The sequence below is a fragment of the Ursus maritimus genome, unplaced genomic scaffold (assembly GCF_017311325.1).
Source record: "Ursus maritimus isolate PB19 unplaced genomic scaffold, ASM1731132v1 scaffold_21, whole genome shotgun sequence".
Classification (NCBI taxonomy): domain Eukaryota; kingdom Metazoa; phylum Chordata; class Mammalia; order Carnivora; family Ursidae; genus Ursus; species Ursus maritimus.
In genome coordinates, this window is record NW_024424564.1 from 7,018,055 (window position 1) to 7,040,190 (window position 22,136).

A 22,136-nucleotide genomic window follows, 5' to 3' on the forward strand; every position below is an offset into this window, starting at 1 on the left:
TTTATTCTTATGGTTCTGGAGGTCAGAAGTCCAAAATGGGTCTCACTGGGCTAAAATCAAGGTGTCAAGAGGAATGCATTCCTTCTGGAGGCTCTAGGAGAAAACCTGTTTCCTTGCCTTTTCCAACTTCTAGAGGCTGCCCACATTCCTTGGCTTCTGGCCCCTTCCACCTTCAGAACCAAGTCTCTTGTGCTGCAGCACTTTGCCTCCCTTTTCCACTTTTGAGGATCTTGTGATTACATTGAACCCACCCAGATAATCCAAAATAATCTCCGTATTTTACTTATTTGGGCTTCTTTCTCTTTTTTTCTTTTTTTTTTTTTTTTGTTCCTTTGTTTATTGGACACTTTTTTTTTTAATCTCCCTATTTTAAAGTCAGCTGATTAGCAAGCAACCTTAATTGCGTCTGCAACTTTAATTCCTCTTTGCCTATAATGTAACATATTCACAGGTTCCAGAGATATCTATTGGGGGCCATTATTCTGCCTGTCACAACTATATTGTGCAAGATGAACGTTCCATCTATCAACAATGCTGAAATCTTAGATTTGTTCGGCACCTTTACAAATTCCTCTATGTGCCTGAAAGGTAAATTTTGTACATAAAGGATGACCAAATGAATTGGTACACATTTTGGGAGGATTCTTGGCTTGGAGGCCTAGGAAACTTTACTGTACTTTTCTGATTGACAGCTCAAAAGAAAAGATATATAACAACTATTGGAATACATATACTGTCTTGTTGGGGAGAGTAACAATATCCTAAAATCATTACATTTTGTCAAAACAATAAATGTTTACACTGCAGACAGTAGAAAAAGTTAAGCATTTAATGTTTTAAACGGATTTGATAAAGGAAACTAATTTTTTAAAATTTTATTTCAAGAGAATGAAAATAGTGAGAAAAAGGCAGTTTTGCTTCCAACTTTTACTCAAAAAAAAAAAAAAACCCACAAATAAATTTGCAGTGATATTAGCCCACAGAAGTAATTTAAGGAGAAAAAATAAAAGCATTTTTTCACTAAATTGTATCCTTTTGTTCCAAACAAGTTATGCTTGTCTTGGCAAAACAGCCCCACCAAGTCTTGCCAACTTCTCCTTTGGGAGATGCGGGAGGCTGGGGGGAGGGAGGATGAGGCTAGACACCTGTCCCCAGTGGAAAAAGGAACACACCTAGAGAGCAGCTCAGACAAAGGGAGCCAAGGGAGAAAAAACAGTAATTGGAGAGGAGACTGCTTCCAATCTGTTGCTGGTTTATAAGGTAAATCTGATCCTGGAGGAACAGTAGCAGCACACTAAACACTGGGACAAGGCATGTCTGTGCCAGACTGTATCTTCTTCAAGAAGTTTTGAAGCCCAGTTTGGATCAAATGACCAGCCTGAGATCGCCATGTGTCCTGTGCACATCTTATTCATTCATTCATTCATTCATTCATTCGCTCACTTATTCATATTGGGCACCTCACACCCTCTAAGCACTGTTGATAAGAAAGTAAACAAGGCATAATAGTATTTAGCACACTGCATTTATTTGCTTTGGTTTTGGCTTTTTGTCTCTCCTACAGCAGCTTCTACGAAGGGGCCCTATTTCATTTTTGCATCCTCAGTGTCTAGAACAAGGGCCTGGCTAGGTGCTTAACGAACGAAAAAATGACTTTAAAGCATACTTTTGATAGAGGGCTATGTTCTCAAACCTGTAGCCCTATTTGGGGGGACAAGGGATGACTGGTACACATGATGAGAACGGGCAAGGCATATTTATTTGGAGTACACAGTTCTCCTGTGGCTTCTAGTCCTGAAGTTAAAGAAAGTACGGGAGTCCAGGGAGGGATGAGGAAGGTCCTCCTCCTCCTCTCTCTTCCCGCATGCGGAGGGCTGGAATTGGGGGACCCAGGAAGGGAGTCCTCGCGAGCCCGCCTGTCCACCCACGCTCCTCACCAGGTCAATGGCCACAACGTCCCGCAGCGCCACGGCTCGCCGTATGGACTTGGGCGGGTTCTCGGTCAGGTAGATGAGCCGATCGCTGAGCACCACGTACTTGAAGGTGTGCTTCTCCGAGTCGGACACCACGATGCACGGCTCGTAGGCGCGGATGGCGTCGTAGACCTCGGGCTGCAGCTGCCTCCGCAGGAACGCGTCCAGACGGCTATTCGTGTGCGCCGGGAAGCCAGACCTTGCGGGGCTGGCCATGAGCCGCGCCCGCGCCGGGCCGAGTGCCGGTGCTGCGGACGCCTCTGCCCAGAAACGCCTCTGCCCCGCCCCGCCTCCGCGCCGCCTGCGGTGGAACCCGCGTGCGCCACAAAGCCGCCCCCCGCCCCCCGCCGCCGCCACCTCCCCCGGGCGCAGGGAGCAGGGCCCCCAACATCGATGCCCGTCCAACAGTGGACGGGGCGAGACGCTGGTCCCTCATCAAGTATCCCGTGGGCTGCGGGGCGGATATTTAGGGGCTCTCTTAGCCCTCTGATCACGGGAGCCCCAGCACCACCCCCCGCCTCAGCTGTTGAGGACCACACCATTTCTAATAAATGGTATTGATAAGGGAAGCCACAATATCAAACTGGTTTTCTGTTAGAAACGAGATGAAATTTACCGATTTATTTTTAAATAGGCAGAATGACCCTAGAATCCTACGAAGACGAAGCACATAGATTTAGCATTTGATTGTAACATGGCCTGATACAGTCCTCTAGTTATTCATGAGTATAAACGGAGATCTTTTCTCTCCAACTAGTTGAAAGCGCTCTCTCTGGAGGAAATCTTATAAATTGATTTGGCACGCCCAAGCCTAAAGGGTATGCTTGTTTTCCCAAGGTGCAGGACAAAGCCCTGTAGATGGTCAGAGCTCAGTCTGTGTAGAATAAATGAATGGGTGAGGCCCACATCTTGAAAAGTTGAAGACCAGAGGTGGAGGAATGCTAATTGTGCACCCTTGCAGCTGCATGGCAGTAAAAGTACTGCTTCGTTTTTACAGGTCAGGGGTCACTTATAGCTTGGGCTAGAGCGTTGAGGGACATAGCAGAAACTTGTCGCTATTAACCCTAGGTAACAACTTTCATGTTGATTTCAAATTCTAGAAAAGTCATTCTCCTTGCCCATTCACCCAGAGTAATGGTACACAGTTGTGTGTATTTTTGCTCCAGGTACCCACAACTCAGAATCAAATCATATATTCTTTATTGCAGTTCATATTCCCCTCCTCATATTTTGCTGTTGTATACTGTATGCTACAAACAATTTCAAATTTTGTGGGAAAAGTATAAACAAATTAAAATAGATAAACAGGTATTGTAGACTAAATCACTGCAAAAAGGAACCAAGGAGAAATGTTGGGGTGGCTAACCAATTCTGAGGGAACTCAATAGAAGCAAAGAAAAACAGTATTTCTTTTATTGGAGAGATTCTATTTAGTGACTAAGGAGAGAAGTGCCACCTGCTGACAAAATCTCAAATGACCCAGCATTCCAAGTTTTCTTAGAATCTCATCAGACATCTGACTCTTCGTAATTTCATAGGTGGACAAGAAGGGGGCCCCAGAGGCCTGACTATTTCCTCTAAAATAAAGACTACCCCCTGTCTAAACCACTCTAAACAGTTTGTTGCCTCGAACCAACAGAAGGCAAAGGCCTTTTACCTTCGCCAAAGAGTTGCCTCACAAGAGCTGTTCAGAGGCAAATGACTACATCCGACGTGAAATGTGAAGCCCAAGGGAAGAGGCCTCACTCCAAGCGGCTATTTCGTGTCCCTCAGGCTTTTGCTCCATACTCAGAGCTAACAGATACAGAATAACTGCACCAGGACTAGGAAAGACGGTATATCTGACCTACCTGCCAAGAAGCCCGTCATAAATGAGCGTGGCGACAAGGCCACTAGACTGAGCAAACGTTAAGATGAAGCACATGAAGAAGGGAATTTGACAAAAGGATTGGTGATTAAGGTCACCTCAGTTAAACTTTTAAGTTTGTGGCACGCAGAAAGGGCAGCAGCATGGTTTCCAGGCACTTAGTGTTCTGTACTGTTGCCAAGGTAACAACAAAGTTCAGATCGCAGGAAGGGGCATCAATAGAAAGGATAGATCACTGGATTTGGAGTCAGGAGAACTGGGTTTATAGAGCAAACCCTGTTGTTCCGTATCTGTGAGATTTCTAGAAAGTCTCTTAACCTCTTTGGACTTCAGTTTCATCAGCCGTAAAATGAAACTACCAATACTTGCCTGGCCAACCAATGAGTTGGTATGAGGATCAAATGCAATGAATTATGAATTCTAAAAGCACTATAGACACGTATTCATAATTTGTATTTCCTTATCTTTGGTAAGCTTTATGTGGATAATTGACATAAATACATCCAAGATAGGCAATTACTCTTTATCTTCTAAGTCCATCTAAATTCAAGAAGCATTTAGTGTAATTCCTGTGCAATCAAGCACTTTATGGATGTTTCTCGATGAAACTATCAAAAGTAATGGAACATTACTTATCCAGAACTAATCCCCAAGGCACTTTCCTTAACCAGAAGAACTTTCACCAGAACAGAGTAGCCTTAGGTTAAGGGATGGTCAGTTCAATTAGTTTAAAAGGGCAGTAGTTATGAACACAGGACTGTAGAGCCAGATGACCTGGGTTCAAATTTCAGCTCTCACATTCAGGAGCTAAATGATCTTGGACAAGTTAATTTCTTAGTGCCTTAATTTTTCCATCTTTGAAGTGGGGTAATAGTACCAACTCTATAGGGTTATTATGAGGATTAACAATGTTTCTGAAGTACTTTATGACAGGTACCTGAAACAGAGTAAATACTATTTAAGGGTTTTAAAAATAGGGGCGCCTGGGTAGGGCAGTCGTTAAGCGTCTGCCTTCAGCTCAGGGTGTGATCCCGGTGTTCTGGGATCGAGTCCCACATCGGGCTTCTCCGCTGGGAGCCTGCTTCTTCCTCTCCAACTCCCCTGCTGTGTTCCCTCTCTCGCTGGCTGTCTCTCTGCCACATAAATAAATAAAATCTTTTAAAAAATAAAAAAATAAAAATAAATTGAACAAGTGTGTGATTTCCTAGCATATATATGGGCCTTTGGTTCCCTATATACAAAGTAATATCAAATTCTTCTCTGTTGAATGCTAGCCTAACTTTTTAAACTTTAGATTAAGGCTCAAGACAAAAATCTAATCTGCCTATGTACACACAAAAGAATGGCTTTTTTTTTTTTTTTTTTTTTTTTTGGTGGATAAGTGATCAGTGAGCCATAGGTCATAAGAGCCCTGTAAGGATTTCAAACTAGAAATATTCTTCAATCCAAGGATCCTAAGTGTTCCCATCTCCCAATTTGAAACTAAAGATAGACAATATGCATAGAAAGAAACTTGAAATCTGTAGTAGGTAAATAGAACCTGAATTTTTAAAGGTGTCTGATTTAGGAATCTTTTGGTGTTTCTATTCAGTATCAGTGGATATTGACCATTTAAGTAACTATTAACAATTAGCGATCGACTGACATGGAGGAGAGATGTCGTTATAGTGAAGCCTAAGGGACTATACAGTGTTTTGGAATAAAAATAAAAAACTTTTTCCTTTACTAAATAATGCTTCAATGCTCTATTCTGCCTCAGGCTTCCTGCCTCACACCCACTTCCTCTAAGAAAAACCAATGATTGGACTAGGACCAGTAAAGACAGCTTACCTGACCTATTTTCCAACTTCTTTCTCTGCCAGGAAACCCATCTTGAATGAATGAGCTCTTGATGGCAATGGCACTGGACTTAACAAGCATTGAGATGAAGCATATGGAGAAAAGAAGTTGACACAGAACTCAGTGGTTAGCAGCTCACAGTTGTATTATTTTTTATTCAATTCAATGCATCTCACAAATATTAACTGAGATATCACTATCCATAAACAGGATCAAGATAAGATTTATTTTCAGTCTTCAAGAATTGAGTCCTAGGTAAGACAACCACACAAATTTAATACAAAACAAAAACATATTAAGATATATTCATGACATATAAGAGGTTAAAAAAAAAGCAACATCAAAGAAATGATTAAATAAACCTGGTTGAAGAAATCTGGAAAATGCTTCATAAGGGACATAGCATTCAATAAATGCTCAAAGAGTGAATGAAACTATGTTTTCCTTTTATTAGAGTCAGGTTTTTTTTAAATGTTTTTCTGATTATGAAAATACTACATAGTCACTGTGGAGGATTTTTTCCCCATTTATCTATTTATTTTACTTTTTAAAAAATTTAAATTCAATTAACATATAATGTATTATTAATTCCAGAGGTAGAGTTCAGTGATTCACCAGTCTTATATAATACCCAGTGCTCATTACATTACGTTGTGGAGGATTTTTTAAAATCCAAAAATGTACAAGGGAGAAAAAAAAAATCATCTGCAATCTCACCACCTAGAGATAACAACCTTCCAGTACATATGAAGTGGGTTTGAATCTCAGCTCTGCTACTTTCAGTTTCCTTATCTATAAAATAGGGATAATGATAGTACCTACCTCATAGAATTGTGAGGATTAATTTAGGAACACTTAAAGCTGTTTCTGGCACATAATAAATGCTCCAAAATGTTGGCAATTAATATGTAAAAATGTTGCTATATGCAAATATACATGCTTTAAATTAAAATGACTGTTATTTATCAACTTTTTAAAAAAGATTTTATTTATTTATTTCACAGAGAGAGAGATAGTGAGAGAGAGAGCACAAACAGGGGAGCGGCAGGCAGGAGGAGAGGGAGAAGCAGGCAGAGTGAGGGGGAGAGGCAGGCTCCCCACTGAGCAGGGAGCCCCATGTCTGTTAGATTCTAGGACCCTGGGATCATAGCCTGAGCCGAAGGCAGACACATAACGACTTAGTCACCCAGGCACCCCTATCAACATTTTGATAGCTGGCATTTTATGTTAGTCTAAGATGAGAAGGCCAGACTATAAAGTAGTCAAATTTAATAACCCTTTCCGGTCCTATTCAGTTGGATACCACCAAGAGCTGCTTTGTTTCAAAATAACGTAGGTTTTTGGGGCGCCTGGGTGGCTCAGCCATTAAGCATCTGCCTTCGGCTTAGGTCATGATCCCGGGGTCCTAGAATCGAGCCCCGCATTGGGTTCCCTGCTTGATGGGGGACCTGCTTCTCCCTCTCCCACTCCCCTTGCTTGTGTTCCCTCTCTCTCTGTCTCTGTCAAATAAATAAATAAATAAATATTTAAAAAAAAAAAGACTAGGATGTAAAGGAGTCCTTTAAAAAAATATAATGTAAGTTTTCAAAATTGAAAGATATTTATAATCCTAGGTATTTGAACTACCATAAAGGGCCAATATCACTAGGTAAACTATAGATAAGCTGTAGATATTAGGTAAAGGGAATATACATAGACTGAACATACTGAAGATTTTGGAGCCACTCAGACTAGGATTAATATTGAGTCTCCATAGTCGTTGACAGACACGGGTAATGTAAGAATCAACCCATGCAATTATTTTATTGAGGGTTTTTTTTTTTAAGATTTTATTTATTTGACAGAGAGAGAGACAGCCAGCGAGAGAGGGAACACAAGCAGGGGGAGTGGGAGAGGAAGAAGCAGGCTGCCAGCAGAGGAGCCTGATGTGGGGCTCCATCCCAGAATGGCGGGATCACACCCTGAGCCAAAGGCAGACGCTTAACGACTGAGCCACCCAGGCGCCCCCTATCTTATTGAGTTTTAACTACAGCTGGCACTGTCCTATGTGCTAGACTCCGGAGATACATGGAAATACGACAGGAATCCTTGCCTGACATTTTAAAATTACAAAGGTGATGAGAAAGTGATGGAAAATATTGTATATATGAAATACATGGTGTAGTGTCTTGCACATGGTGGGTCACTAAACAAATGTAGCTGCTAAATTGTTACATTAATTTTATTCTGCTTCTTTTCCGAATTTCCCCTTTCAAGTTTTGCTTGTTTCTCACTATAGTCAAATGACTGCAACCTAGTCTGTATTCAGTAGTGAATAATCAACAATGAAACCTAAATACCGAGCGCTTATTGTGTGCAAACATATATTATCCCAGTCCTCACAAGAACCCTTTGAAGAAATACTATTGTCGTCCCCATTTTACAAACGAGTAAACTGAAATAGATTGGTTATGTAAAGTGCCTCAAACAGGTCAAATGTGGGAGGGGAAAGGAGTTGGGTTGGGGCCGGCATTCAAATGTAGATAGCTTGAGCCATTACTGCCTCTGAATAAACGAAGTAACAGTGCCAGAGAAGTAACCTACGAGTAAAACTCCCTAAGAATGTTCTCCTTTTCATGAATGGTAATATATTAGCACGTTTAAAGTGAAGTTTAAGAATTTTCAGCGCTCCTGAGAGGATCCTCACGCTCCCGGACCCTAGACACGTGGGACCATAGAAGAGCAATTAAACAACTCGATCATACGTGGTTTGGACCATGCCATTTGGATCTCAGAAGCTCGGTATTCTAAGCTACCACCTAATGAAGCCTTTATGGAACATTCCAAGCACACCCGACCGGCAGCTAGAACCCACGCGAGATTCGGTGGCGTGGGAGGGACTCGCGCCGGACGCCCCATCCCGGCATGCACCGCAGGCCCCGGCGAGCGCCCGGAAGCGCCGCCTGCCCGTTGCATGCTGGGAGTTGTAGGCTCTCGGCCGGGGCCCGCGGGCTGCCGTCCGCACTCTCCATGAGGCTGCTGGTGCTGGCCCGCGCGGCGCCGACACGGGGAGCGCGCTTCGCGCTGACTCAGCGGCGACGGAGGCGGCGGCGGCGGCGTTAGCCGGCCCCTTGCGCTCTTTCCCTTCCTGGGGCGCCGACCCCGCCCGCCTGCTTGCTAGCTTGCCGGCCGGGCGCCACGCAAGAGAAGGCGCCAGGGGACGCGGAGCGGCGCGCGGCCCCAGCCAGTTCGGTCTCCGGCGTTAGCGCTGCGGCCGTGGCGGAGGACGAAGGCGACAAGGACGAGGGCCGCTCTCCCCGCTCCCTGCGTGCGGCGCCGCTCCGCTCCGCTGACCAGCCCTCGGGAGTGCAGGCGGGGAGGCGGGATGGAGTGATAGGGAAGGTGACTCGGAGCTCGGGGGCGGCGGGACTGGGACCCGGCGGGACTCGGACCCAGCTGGGTCCGCGCGAGGCTGCGGGGAAGTTGGCCGGGCGGACTGGCCCGGGGACCCCCCCGCCAAGGAGGGGCGCGGGCCGGGGGCCCTCCTTGGCGGTGCGCCAAGAGGCTGGGCGGACTGGGTGGGGGTGGGTACGAGCTGCGGCCGGCGCCACGGAGCGCCGAGTGCGTGGCCGCCCGTTGCCGGGTGTTTCATCACCCGAATTGCCACGAGGCTTCCTTTAGGGGAGGGACGGAGAGGGGAGTGAAGAAGGGGCAGGGGCGGCCGGGGAGGGTCGGCATCGTCTGTGGCCCCTAATGTAGTGAAAGTGGCCAGCCTCATTTGTAATAGCAGCGTGTCCCACCAGTTTCATCTGCAGAGACCTCAAACTTGCTTTGCCTCCCGCCCCCCGCCCCAGGACAAAAAGGAGAAAAGTGTTATTTCTGTGTAGTAATTTGCCAGCACGGACACGCCATTTCTTCTCTTCCCTTCCTCGCAGTTCTGCAGGAGTAGACAAGCGTGATGTTTCCCCGTAACCAGAAGAAACGAGTACTTTTTAAAAGTGCTAATTAGTTGTTACTGGGGGAAGTTACGTTTTATTAAAGCGACTTGTCAGTGTGGCGTTGAAAGACTGGAAAGATTCAGTCCTGGTCTTTGAACAGGTTCTAGTAGGTGTGGAGGAATTTCCCTAGATTGTTTGATTTTTTATTTAATGGCTATCAAAGAAAAGTTAGGGCTTAATATTTTAAGTGTGTTGCTTGCCTTCTCCCAAAACATTTACTAGATGCATAATTGAAGTGTTTATCGCATTGTAACAAAATGTGAAGCCTGCACGTCTTTGCCACGTTAGAACATTATGTGTTCATGCACAACCTTTAACCGAGGGAACTGTTACCTTTTCTGCACAGGTTGTAACTTTCAGTTGTTTGCACACGTGTAGGTAATTCACCGTTTTATGGTTATGTTCCACTGCATATTGATTATTATACAAGTTCCTTCTCTATGGGGGATTCGTTCGGTACTGACAACTGTAACAAGTTTGTTTCCTTAGGTTATTCATCGGCCAGGTTTTTTTAAGACCAGTGCTGTTTTCGCTTGATAGAATTGAAGTGACTTGACCAAGCTTAAGCAATTTTCCCTAAATTCAAGGAATCTTTTATAGGACTTTTTTTTTTTTAAGATTTACTTATTTATTTGACAGAGCACAAGCAGGGGAAGCAGGAGAGGGAGAAGCAGGCTCCCTGCTGAGAAGGGAGCACGGGTACATAAGATCCCAGGGTACATAGATCCCAGGATCCCGGGATCATGACCTGAGCCGAAGGCAGCCGATTACTGCCTCAGCCAGTCAGGCACCTCCCCCCGCCCCAGGACTTTTAATCTGGGATTCACAGGAACTCCAATTTTCTTTTTTATGTTTGCATTTTTCCAGGGAATCATCAAATTTTCTTGTCATTTTTGGCAGGGATAGGGGAAGAAACACTGCCTTTTTTTGTGTTTTCCCATCTGTTCAAATGCTCATTTATTAGTATAAGATGATAAATCTAGACTGCTCCAAGTAGTTCCCATTCCCCATGTGACTAGTTCTGAATTATAAATAATCTATTGAGGGCCCACTATGTGCCAGGCATCCTTTACATACCTTATCTCATTCAAGTCTTTACAACTTTATGAGGTAGGTGGTCTCTTCCCCACTTCATAGAGAGGGTTCTCTTTCACATTTCCTAATTGTCCATGTGGCCCCAGTTTGAAAATGACTAGATTGGAGTACAGTTCCAGGTGTTTACAAACCCAAAGCCTATGTTGTATTATGTCTTAGAGACGTAATGAGGAATATTTAAGACAGTCCTTTCCCTTTAAGATTATAGAGAGAAAACTGGTAAGCAGGCAGTGACAATATATCAGCATTAAGATGGGGGCATTTAATCCAGTTTGGGAGAATTGGACAATAGGGGTCAAAGAAGGGTTCTTGAAAGAGGTGACCTCTAAGCTGAATTTTGAAGGACAGGCAGGGGTTAACCAAGTAACAAGAAAAGAGCAGTGAGTGCAAAGATGAAAGAAAGGCAGAATACCACTGGGCTTGCAGGGTTGGGGTGCAGAATAGCAGGAGTCATTCAAAAGACTTTGCACCTTAACCCTGAGGGCAGTGGAACTTGCCTTGCTGTAGTCTAAAAGAATGATAGTAATCATAAGAGAAAGGGCTGATCTTTTCCCTTAAAGGGCTCGAAGCACATAACCTGACTGACTTGTTTCAGGCAGACCCAGGGAAAGACAGAAAAGCATATTATAGTTGGAGTCCTGTAACCTGGATCAGATACTGGCCTCACCATTTCAAAAAGGCTGTTTGCCCCCACCCCCTGCCTTTAGTCTCTTGGCTACTTTAGGCTCTGATTTTCTCTTTGGTTTATGATAATTAAAACGCCAAAAAAAAAAAAAAAAGCCCTACAGCCTTTTGATGGTAGTATAGGCATGGTCTCCCTACCTCGTAGGTGAGAGAACAAATGTGATTTCACATCATTTAGAATTTGTTCCTTGTTCCCTCAGTTATACATTCTGTCAAAAACCAATTTGCATTTTGGGACTTAATCGTGTTCTTATTTGAGAACTTTAGACCGTATACTGTGAAAAGGTCTTTGCATTGCTTTTCAAAGACTAAAAAAATGTTCTTAAATAAGAGTATTCAGTGTTAAGTTCTGATTTATCAATTTTTATAGGTACTATTAAGTGTTTTTTGAAATACGTTTCTAAAATTGTCCAGAGAGGCTATTGTTTAAAAGTTAAATGACTGGTGTTTCACTCTTCTCCTTCCTCTTTCATTTGACTTAATCTTGAAGTACTTGATAGACACTCCCAATAAGGATATTGAACTCCAAGATTACTGTTTAGTCAGCCATTCTAAGCTATTTTTTTTTCCCCTAAAGGTTTGTGATAGTGGTGAATAGAAGTAGGCAAATTATTATAAGATAATCTAGATTTGTCCTATTTTAATATAGTTGCAGAGTTGCACTTTTAAGTACTGGGGATGGTTACACCGCATAAATCAGATGCTCCTATTTAAAGTAGAAAAAGAATTACTTTCTATACTTGATGATCTTGAAGAAGGAGAAAATTTGAGAACATTAATTATATTTGTTAGATTTTTAGAAATTACACATTGTGGAGTATTTAGTAGGCCCATTCTTCTGCGACTTCGGTTCCTCCAGTTGTAATTTTGGATAGTTTCAAGAGAAGTCTTCCAACATTTATGCTGCTTTGCATAATGTCATCCCCTTGTTCGATATTCTGGATAAGCATCAATTTTGTTTATCAAGTATTGTTTTCTTTCACCTTTTTTGTGTGTGTGTGCAGATGTTTGTGGATTCTTCTGTGGGATCAGAGGGCACGCCTATTGTAATCAGAAAACTCCAAGAATAGCAGCAGGGATGGATGAACAGGCTCTTTTAGGGCTAAATCCAAATGCTGATTCAGACTTCAGACAAAGGGTAAGTTAAGTCAGCTTAACCATTTTTTAAAGTTGTTACCACAGATTTGCATTAGAGGACTTGAATTTAAAAACAAAATACATTTGATGATAAAGATTTCATTTGAGTAGAAATGAACAGAGACAAACAAATTTGAGGTACTTGAATATATTCTGAATACAGAAACCCTGAGCATTGTGATTGATGTTCTTTTCAGTTGGCTCAACAAAGGTATTAAAATCTCATGTGATTCAAGGCGACTCTTTATGTCACATCAATTATTTATTTCTAATTATTTAAAAGTTGCAGTGCAAAGGATTGCTTGAAGAACTTTCCATAGTGGCAGACATACATATTTTATCTTTATATTTCCTGGCTTGGTCTGGACACGTTGTTTCACCTTCATGTTAGTGATATTTAGTGTCCTTGTTATGTAGTCCAGGCAGACATGTAAATTAGCGGTTGTGATATACCATGTCTTCGGTTACATAAAATGATTAGATGACAAGGAATCCATTATGAGGTGCTGGGATATTTGAGCAAATATAAACGATTAAACATGATGTAGGCTATACCTGTAATCATAGCTATAGCTGAATGATAAAAGAAGAATTTAAAGAATAAGCCTATAATTAAGTATTTTTTAAAGACGTGGGTGTTTTGAAGCATAGGGTAAGTGGAAGGAGAAGTATTTTGTCTTTCTACTTCTCATAGCAAAGGATACTTTTTATAAATGAGCTAAATGAGTGTAACAGTCTCACTAAATATCATTGCAGTTTTTATTGTGCTTTTAAGGATAATTTTTTAAAAGATTTTATTTATTTTTTCGAGAGAGTGGGAACGAGTGCCCACGAGCATGGGGGAGGGGCGGAGGGAAAAGCAGACTCCCCGCTGAGCAGGGAGCCCTTGCGGGACTCTATCCCAGGACCCTGGGATCATGACCTGAGCCGAAGGTAGATGCTTAATGGACTGAGCCTCCCAGGTGCCCAAGGAGAATTTTTTTTAAGTAAAAAAATCTCAAGTAGTTTCTAACATGGTTCCATGCCTCTGCTGTTAAATAAGTAACCAGCCATCCACATAAAGGAAAGTAACAGAAATTGAGATTTAAATAATCTGGCTAGTTATAAGATACCTAACAAACTAGTTAAGACATCAAAAGACATTTGAAATCATGTTTTCTGTGTGTAGACAAATTTCTTTATGTAGTAATTACCTATCTTCAAAGTCACATAGTTGAAATATCATAGATCTTTACCTTAGTATTACATGGCTATAACCAAAAACCTTTTACTGTTTGTTTACTTATTAAATAGCCTTTTCTGTTATTTTTTTATGATCCTTTTTGGAAATCATTTGTTTTTTATTAAATACCACTATCCAACAGATTATTTAAATGAGCAATGATTGTCTTTTTCAGAAAAGTGAATCCAATGCATTGTTAGTGTTTTAATATAAAATTATGCTTTTTATCAATAAAAATTAGTTCTGTCAGTTACAGGTTTATGTTAAGCATCCAGATTCAGGCTTAATTTGATATCCCATTAAGCCAACCTGAGTGACAGAATTAATTAGGGTAAAAAAAGAAGGAATCTTAAGGAAAGTGAATTCTGATAGTTCTGATGTTGAAAATCAAGAGTATTGGAACACTAATTCATTTTGATCGTAAGATAACTGTGCCAACCCCAATTCTCAGTTGTCTAGCGATAGTTCTATTTTTTTATAGGGACAGTAGCTGAAGTGACTGTCTTGCCACTTAGAGGCAGTAGAGCATTAGAGAAAAGGCACGAAATAGAAGGATACAAAATAGAAGAAAAGGTGATGAAAGGTTTGACTTGTTCATAATTGCCACAAAATTTCACTTAAAAATGCTAGGAAATGGGGCTTCTGGGTGGCTCAGTTGGTTGAGCATCCGACTTTTGGTTTCGGCTCAGGTCTTGATCTCAGGGTGGAGGGATCGAGTCCCCTACTGGGGCTCCTTGCTCGGCTGAGAGTCTGCCCCAGGTTATCTCTCTCCTCTCCCTCTGCTCCTTCCCCATGCTCACTCCCGCTCTCTCTTTCTCAAATCTTTAAAAAAAATTAAAATGCTAGTAATGCATGCATTCAGAATGCAAAGACTTTAATGACAAACTGAAAACTTGTAAGTCATTTTCACTTTTTTAATGGAATTGCTGTCTTTGGCTTAAAACTTGCTATTATTTAAAGAAAATGGTATGTCAGTGATAATTCTAGCAGCTGAATCCCCCCCCCTTCTTTTTTTGGTAAGTGAAATATTAGGTGGTAATGCACCATACATGATTGACTTCCACCTTGTCCTTAAATGGGACAATAAATGTTCCTAAAGGAAACCCTAGGTTTCATGGAATATTGTTAGATGACAACTGGATTAGATTCTTTGCCATGTCTGGGTTCTTCTGTTCTTAATTTCCAAAGATAGCCATTATTTATAGTTAAGATAGTATTTGGTCATCTTCATCTACTTACCTTCATTTACTTGGTTCTTTCTCAGTGGGAGCAGCCAGGGAGACCACATATGAAAACCCATTCCCTCATTCATACAACTATAATAGAGCTTTTTTGCTTTTCTTTTAAAATCTCTAACCTAAAGGAAAAAATTTTCCATCTTGACTGTGTGTGTATAGACAAACGTATATAACTATATATATATATTTTTTATATATATATAGTGTATATGTACACACACAGAACAATTTACATAAAATAATAGCTATTTTTATTATGTGCAATACTCTGATACTCTTTTTGTCATTTTTTAATTGCTGATCAGGTAAGGTAAGTAAGCCCTGAATTCATGAAATGAGAAACATTTCCTAAAGCTTTTCAATCATTCATACTTTTCCAAAATTTGTATCATGCAGTTGTTTGGTTTGGGTTTATTTTGTGTTGTTGTTGTTTTTAAAGATTATATTTTTATTATTTTGTTTTATTTACTTTTATTTTTAATTAATTTTTTAAAAGTGGGCTCCGTGCCCAGTGTAGAGCCCAACACGGGACTTGAACTCACAACCCTGAGATCAAGACTTAAGCTGAAATCAAGAGTTGGACGCTTAACTGACTGAGCCATCCAGGCACCCCTGGATTTTGTTGTGTTTTTTTTGTTTTGTTTTGTTTTGTTTTTAAGATTTTTTGAATTTTTAAGTAATCCTCTACACCCAGCGTGGGGTTTGAACCCAGAGATCAAGAGTTGCACCCTCCACCGACTGAGCTAGCCAGGTACCCCATGGACTCTAATTTTATAATTACCTCTTTAATAGCATTTTGCTATTAAATAGGAAAAATGCCCTTTATATCCCATTTTATAATTGCATATGCCTCAGTAGCATAGCACTTAACAAAGCACTTGTGTATTTTTTCTCTTAATACTCAGAATTACCCATGGAGGCCTGCAGGGCATTTTTGTGTTGTCTCCCTTGCTGTAAGGAAACAGATTTGAGTATCTAACTGATGGAATTTGTTCTTTACGTCACCTTTTTTCTAGGAGTGACCAGTAGTTGCCCTTACGCAGAAGCCAGAATTCATGTTTTAGTTATTTTTCTTCAGGTTGACTGATTTGTTATTGGTTTACTACTCCTCGAATATTTTAATATCAGTAGAGCACTGAGATCAGCTATTCCAAATGCACTTACGGCTTTGCAATCTTACAGGCCCTGGCCTATTTTGAGCAGTTAAAGATTTCCCCAGATGCCTGGCAAGTGTGTGCAGAAGCTCTAGCCCAGAGGACATACAGGTAATTATACAAAATTTGCATGACTTAGAGGAATTGAAATTTCTGTGAGACCTGTATTTGGAAAATGTTTTCATAAAAATATTTATGGCTTGTGTTTTGGAAAACCATTCAGTGTAGAAATGAGAAAAATAGTAAACTAGTAATTTGGCCATTTCGGGATTGACTTTTCAGTAAAACTAGACTTTGCTTATGCTGCGTACCTGATAGCAGATCCCAGCTGGGATACAGTACGGTAAAAACTTCTTATGATGGGAAGTGATAGTTGGTTTTCTAAAAGGTTGGCAAAGGCGGTAATCATGAATTGTATATAACTTACTTTTTTTTAATATCAAAATACATAAACACTCAGTTGCCAGTTTCTTTATATTGGGCCAAGGTCTTTCCTTTATGTATATTCCACTAGCATTCACTTCATCATTCTTACATTGATCACACTCAATCCATCCTCTAAACTTCTACTTTGGGTCTCTAGCGGATTGAGGAACAAGTAGTGCAGATTGCTAGACTTTTAGTCATTTTCTCCCACCTCTCCAAGTGTTCTGGTTATCTAGCCCACATCAAATATGCACAAGGTCTTTTACTTTTTAAAAAAAATTTTTTTTAATTTTTATTTTAATTCCACTTAGTTAACAGGCAGTGTTACATTGGTTCCAGGTGTACAATATAGTAATTCAGCACTTCCATACATCATCCTGTGCTCATCACAGGTGTATTCCCTAATCCCCATCATGTACTTAACCCATCCCCCTACCCCCCCTTTGGTACCTCAGTTTGTACTGTATAGTTAAGAGTCTGTTTCTTGATTTGTCTCTCTCTCTCATTTTTTTGTCCTTTGCTCGTTTGTTTTATATCTTAAATTCCAAATTTGAATGAAATCATAGGGTGTCTTTCTCTGACTGATTTCACTTAGCATTATACATTCTAGCTCCGTCCATGTCATTGCAAATGTCAAGATTTCACTCTTTTTATGGCTGAATAATATTTCATTGTCTATATATACCACATTTTGATCCATTCATCAGTTATGGACACTTGGGCTGCTTCTGTATCTTGGCTATTATAAATAATGCTGCTGTAAACATAGGGGTGCATGTATCCCTTTGAATTAGTGTTCTAAGGTTTTTCCTTTTAGCAATATGACTCTCTATGAAGTCTTTCTAAGGCATTCAACTTAATTTTTACAAAAATAGACACTCTCACACTCAGTTTATTAGTTTATATAATAATTAAGTTACTTAATTAAAAAAGACCTACAACTGACATAGTAAGGCTTAGGGAAACACAGCTGACTAATGATAAGCAAACAACTCGCTGGTATGAATAGACGCTCCTAGCTATTAGCGATGGCTTCTAGCTGGCATCCTCAGCATGCTGTGGCTGTCATACTTGCCACCTTTTACAGTCGGAATCAAGTGCTCCAACCCTCAAGTTAATTTTGAGAACATATACTATATGTCTGAGAGTATATAAGATCTGGCGGGGTTTTTTGGTTTCTTGTTTTTTTTTTTTAAGATCTGGCTTTTAATTAAAGGATTCCTGTAGTTTATTTTTGAGTGGAAAATATAAGTCTTGTATAATTCATTAAGGCTTCAGTGTCATCCATGTTAAGAATAGAAACCATAAGTTCTTAAAAGAGGTGCTGATTAAACCTAACTTAAAACTTTCAAAGATTAAGTTTCATCTTCTTGTGTGTGAAATTATTTTGTTTAGTTAATTCATGTAGTCTAGGTTAAGATATTGTCTATTCTTATATTGACCAGTTAGCTTTATATATGACTAAGCCTGGTCCAAACCAACTACCTTGGATGAACAGATCGCTGTTCACTAAAGAGATTTTGTCAGGGATTGTAGCTGGCCTACAGCCACTCTGCATCACCCCTGTAGAGACCTTGAGAGTAGATAATTGCTAGATCTGATTTTTGCTCCCTTTATATAAGGGCAGTGTATTTGTAACTTGGTTTTCTGTATAAATTTTGAGGCTGAACTGCCAGTCTGAGTGAGCCTGCTCGTTTTGGATTTGGCTGCAGTGGACTGTGTAGGATTGAATTTTAGGTATCGCTTCAGTTACCATCTCTGATTTGACTCAATCTCTGGCTCTGTGGCATTTGTCATTTTACACCCAGCCTTTCTATTGTAAAGTGTAGGAATGGTTCCAGTAATCCTAACACCTAGAATTTAGGGGAATTCCTTCTGTTTGCAAAGCAGTATACTTAAGGTGAATCTTAATTTTTTTCATTTTTTTGCTTGTCGGATTTAATGGTACTATTGAGCATGGAATAATATTTAAGTTCTAAACAGTGTAATAAATGAGATCGATAAGTAGAAAGTGTAAGTCAGAGGTCTTGTTTGAGAAACTTCAGCTGTGTTTCACTAGTACTTTTGATTTGTTTTTTCTACATTATATTCTGCTTATCTGATTTTCCTCTTTTCTTTTTCAGTGATGATCACATAAAGTTTTTCTGCTTTCAAGTACTAGAACATCAAGTTAAATACAAGTAAGTCTTTTCTGACTGTTTTGACTCTGAAATTTATGGGGAGAGGTCATTTTTTAAATTAGTTTTTCTCTCTTTGGGAAAATCATAATACAGACTGTAAATTGAGAGTGTATGAGATACATCCAGTTTATAGATGTAGTTTTGATTTGTCCCAAAGTGTTTTAGAAATACTGAGTTAACTGGTTACATATTAAAAATCCAGACATTCCACAGAAAAAATTCATTTTGATCTTCTCTGAAAAAATCGGATCTAGCAACACTATGCCCATTTCTACATGCCAACTCTGTTAGATGTTAGTGGCAGCATGGCCACTGATATTTAGAGTGCCTGCCTTAAAGAAGCAGAAACGGTGAATCAATGCTCAGAGGACCCTTCGTTTGCCTATTGATTTATTCTATAAGCCACAGACCTCAAAATGTAGACATATTTCCATTTGAGAAATTCCACTGCTGTCATTTTGTTTTAACATGAACTGGACCACAATTGCAAACTAAGGTAATGACACTACCTGCCAGGCCCACCCCTGTCTTTTCTTGAAAGCATGATGAGAAGCATTATCGATTTATTTTAGGAAATTTTAAGTTTCCTTTTCAAATATACAAGGCTGTTACTTTTTAAACCAAAGACACCAAATATAGCTGTTATTATTTTTCTTCTCTATTTTGAACAGATATTCAGAACTAACTACTGTTCAACAACAACTAATTAGGGAGACGCTCATATCTTGGCTTCAAGCTCAGGTAAAATAGTAATTTCATTCAGTACCTTAAATTACCAGATATTTAAATTTTTAGTTTTGTAAGAGTTTAGAACTTTACCTCAAAAATGTTGATCACTTATCCTCCCTTTGATCCCAGACCTTTTTTAGGAAGTGCTGATATCAAAGATCTTGGGTATATGAAAACTTAGCAATAACTGAAAATTCTATCAGTCTGAAACTTTCATGCTTTCCATGACACATTGTTGAAACCTTGGTTTTAAGGTGGGGTTTGTTTTTTTTTTTTTAACTACTTGACAAAAACAGATTTTTGTTCACTCCTAAAGGTGAGCCCTTTACAAGAGAGTCATTAGAGTTCTTTATTCACATTATGTTCTTTTTTGTTAATTTTAACCTTAACATACAAAATAGTAATGTAGCTAGAATTGTTATTTTCCTTATAGAGCAAACAGAAGAAAAACAGTTTAGTAGAACCAAAAACTAGTAAAATTCTGCATGTGAAACTTTTCTTTAAAAGTGTAAGAATAAGAAGCAAACAGAGTACATTTGTTTGTTTTCCATCTGGGTAAGCACTTAAATACTTCGGTAATTTTCTAGCACAGTTGTTGCACAGCTGATCTAGACCATGTTGAGGCTTGGTGAGTTTTTGCCTATTGATGATAAATAGGAGAGTAGCGTGTTTGAGACTTTCCGACTTATATTTAATTTCATGGACAATTTCTCTTTGTCAGATGCTGAATCCCCAACCAGAGAAGACCTTTATACGAAATAAAGCAGCCCAAGTCTTCGCCTTGCTTTTTGTTACAGAATATCTCACTAGGTGGCCCAAGTTTTTTTTTGACGTTCTCTCAGTAGTGGACCTAAACCCAAGGGGAGTAGATCTGTACCTCCGGATCCTCATGGCTGTGGACTCCGAGTTGGTGGATCGCGATGTGGTACATACATCAGAGGCAAGTAACTTCCCACGAACGGGTAGTTTTTAGTGCAGATTTTGTAAGAGATGATGGGCACATAATTAAAAGAACAGGAAGTTTTTCTTTGGAGACAAATTTTCTGTTCTTCCTGGTTTTTTTTTTTTTTAAGTTTGTTCATTTTTTTAGTAATCTCTATACCCAGCGTGAGGCTCAAACTCACAACCCCAAGATCAAGAGTCACATGCTCTTCTGACTGAGCCAGCCAGGCACCCTCAAATTTTTTTTAATAATTCTAAATTAAGGGATGCCTGGGTGGCTCGGTTAAGCATCTGTCTTCAGCTCAGGTCGAGCCTGCATCAGGCTTTCTGCTCAGCAGGGTGTCTACTTCTCCCTCTCCATCTGCCTGTCGCTCTGCCTGCTTATGTTCTCTCTGTCAAATAAATAAAATCTTAAAAAAAAAATTCTGAATTCACCCAACTTACTTTATTTTTTTTTAAGCAGACTCCACACCCAATGTGAAACTTGAACTCATGACCGTGAGATCAAGAGTCACATGTTCTACCAACTGAGCCAGCCAGGCGCCTCTAAATTCACCCAGCATTTTGAATTTTGTTCTACAAAAGAGCTTGAACTGGGCTTCTTTTTCCCCAAGTGTATGTTGAAATTGAGGCTTGGTGAGTTTAGTTACTTTAGATTTTTTTAACTATGAAAGCATTTTCTCCAATAAAATACACAAATTGGTTCTGTTTTATGAATTTTGGAGAAATGTGGTCTGTATTTACTACTGCTGTACAGTTACTGAGTGAGGAGGAATCATTGCTTATAAATCTGCTAGTTTCTTCTGTGTTCTCAGTCATAAAGCCCATCCATCACCTTAGTCTTTCTTTATTCATTATCCAATATAACTTTCTCCTTATTCTTAACACAAAAGAAGTTGCTTGATTCAAAAAGAAGAAAAGAAAAAGAAAAAAAATTGCTTGATTCAAATGTGTATAATAACTTAAGGTCATTATATGTTAGACATACTTACAACTTTAAAGGTTAGTATGCGTTTAAATTATTGCCATTCCTGAGACGCCTGGGTGGCTCAGTTGGTTAAGCGTCAAACTCCTAATTTTGGCTCAGGTCATGGTCTCAGGGTCATGAGATCAAGCCCTGCATTGGGCTCTGGTCTGGGCATGGAGCCTGCTTAAGAGTCTCTCTCGGCTGGGGTGCCTGGGTGGCACAGTGGTTGAGCGTCTGCCTTCGGCTCAGGGCGTGATCCTGGCGTTATGGGATCAAGCCCCACATCAGGCTCCTCTGCTATGAGCCTGCTTCTTCCTCTCCCACTCCCCCTGCTTGTGTTCCCTCTCTCGCTGGCTGTCTCTATCTCTGTCAAATAAATAAATAAAATCTTTAAAAAAAAAAAAAAAGAGTCTCTCTCGGGGCGCCTGGGTGGCTCAGTCAGTGAGGCATCTGCCTTTAGCTCAGGTAATGATCCCAGAGTCCTGGGATCAGGCTTCCTGTGTTGGGGCTCCCTGCTCAGGGGGGGAGTCTGTTTATCCCTCTGCTCCTCCCCTCGCTTGCACGTGCTCTCTCTTTCTCTCAAATAAATACAATCTTTTTTTTAAGATTCTCTTTCCCTTTCTCTCTCTCTCTCCCCTTTCCCTTTCCCTCTGCCCCTCACCCATCTCTCTTTCTCCCTCTCTCTCTCAAAAAAAAAAAAAAAAAA

General features: G+C 40.4%; 2 protein-coding genes and 1 long non-coding RNA gene across 3 annotated transcripts in view; 2 read left to right on the plus strand and 1 right to left on the minus strand.

Annotated features, from left to right (window-relative positions):
• CUNH12orf56 (chromosome unknown C12orf56 homolog) overlaps positions 1-4,856 on the minus strand; it is an 87,595-nt gene extending 82,739 nt beyond the window's left edge. The window contains exon 1 of the mRNA XM_008684372.2: positions 1,938-4,856. Coding sequence (XP_008682594.2) covers positions 1,938-2,189 — 252 coding nt within the window. The 5' untranslated portion in view covers positions 2,190-4,856. The remainder of the gene's footprint in view (positions 1-1,937) is intronic.
• LOC121104387 overlaps positions 1-6,102 on the plus strand; it is a 117,221-nt gene extending 111,119 nt beyond the window's left edge. The window contains exon 4 of the long non-coding RNA XR_005836659.1: positions 5,703-6,102. This is a non-coding gene — a long non-coding RNA (uncharacterized LOC121104387). The remainder of the gene's footprint in view (positions 1-5,702) is intronic.
• Positions 6,103-8,889: 2,787 nt separating this feature from the next.
• XPOT (exportin for tRNA) overlaps positions 8,890-22,136 on the plus strand; it is a 40,742-nt gene continuing 27,495 nt past the window's right edge. The window contains exons 1-6 of the mRNA XM_040637220.1: positions 8,890-9,060; positions 12,440-12,573; positions 16,215-16,297; positions 18,736-18,792; positions 19,464-19,533; positions 20,243-20,461. Of these exons, the coding sequence (XP_040493154.1) occupies positions 12,514-12,573; positions 16,215-16,297; positions 18,736-18,792; positions 19,464-19,533; positions 20,243-20,461 (489 nt within the window). The 5' untranslated portion in view covers positions 8,890-9,060; positions 12,440-12,513. The remainder of the gene's footprint in view (positions 9,061-12,439; positions 12,574-16,214; positions 16,298-18,735; positions 18,793-19,463; positions 19,534-20,242; positions 20,462-22,136) is intronic.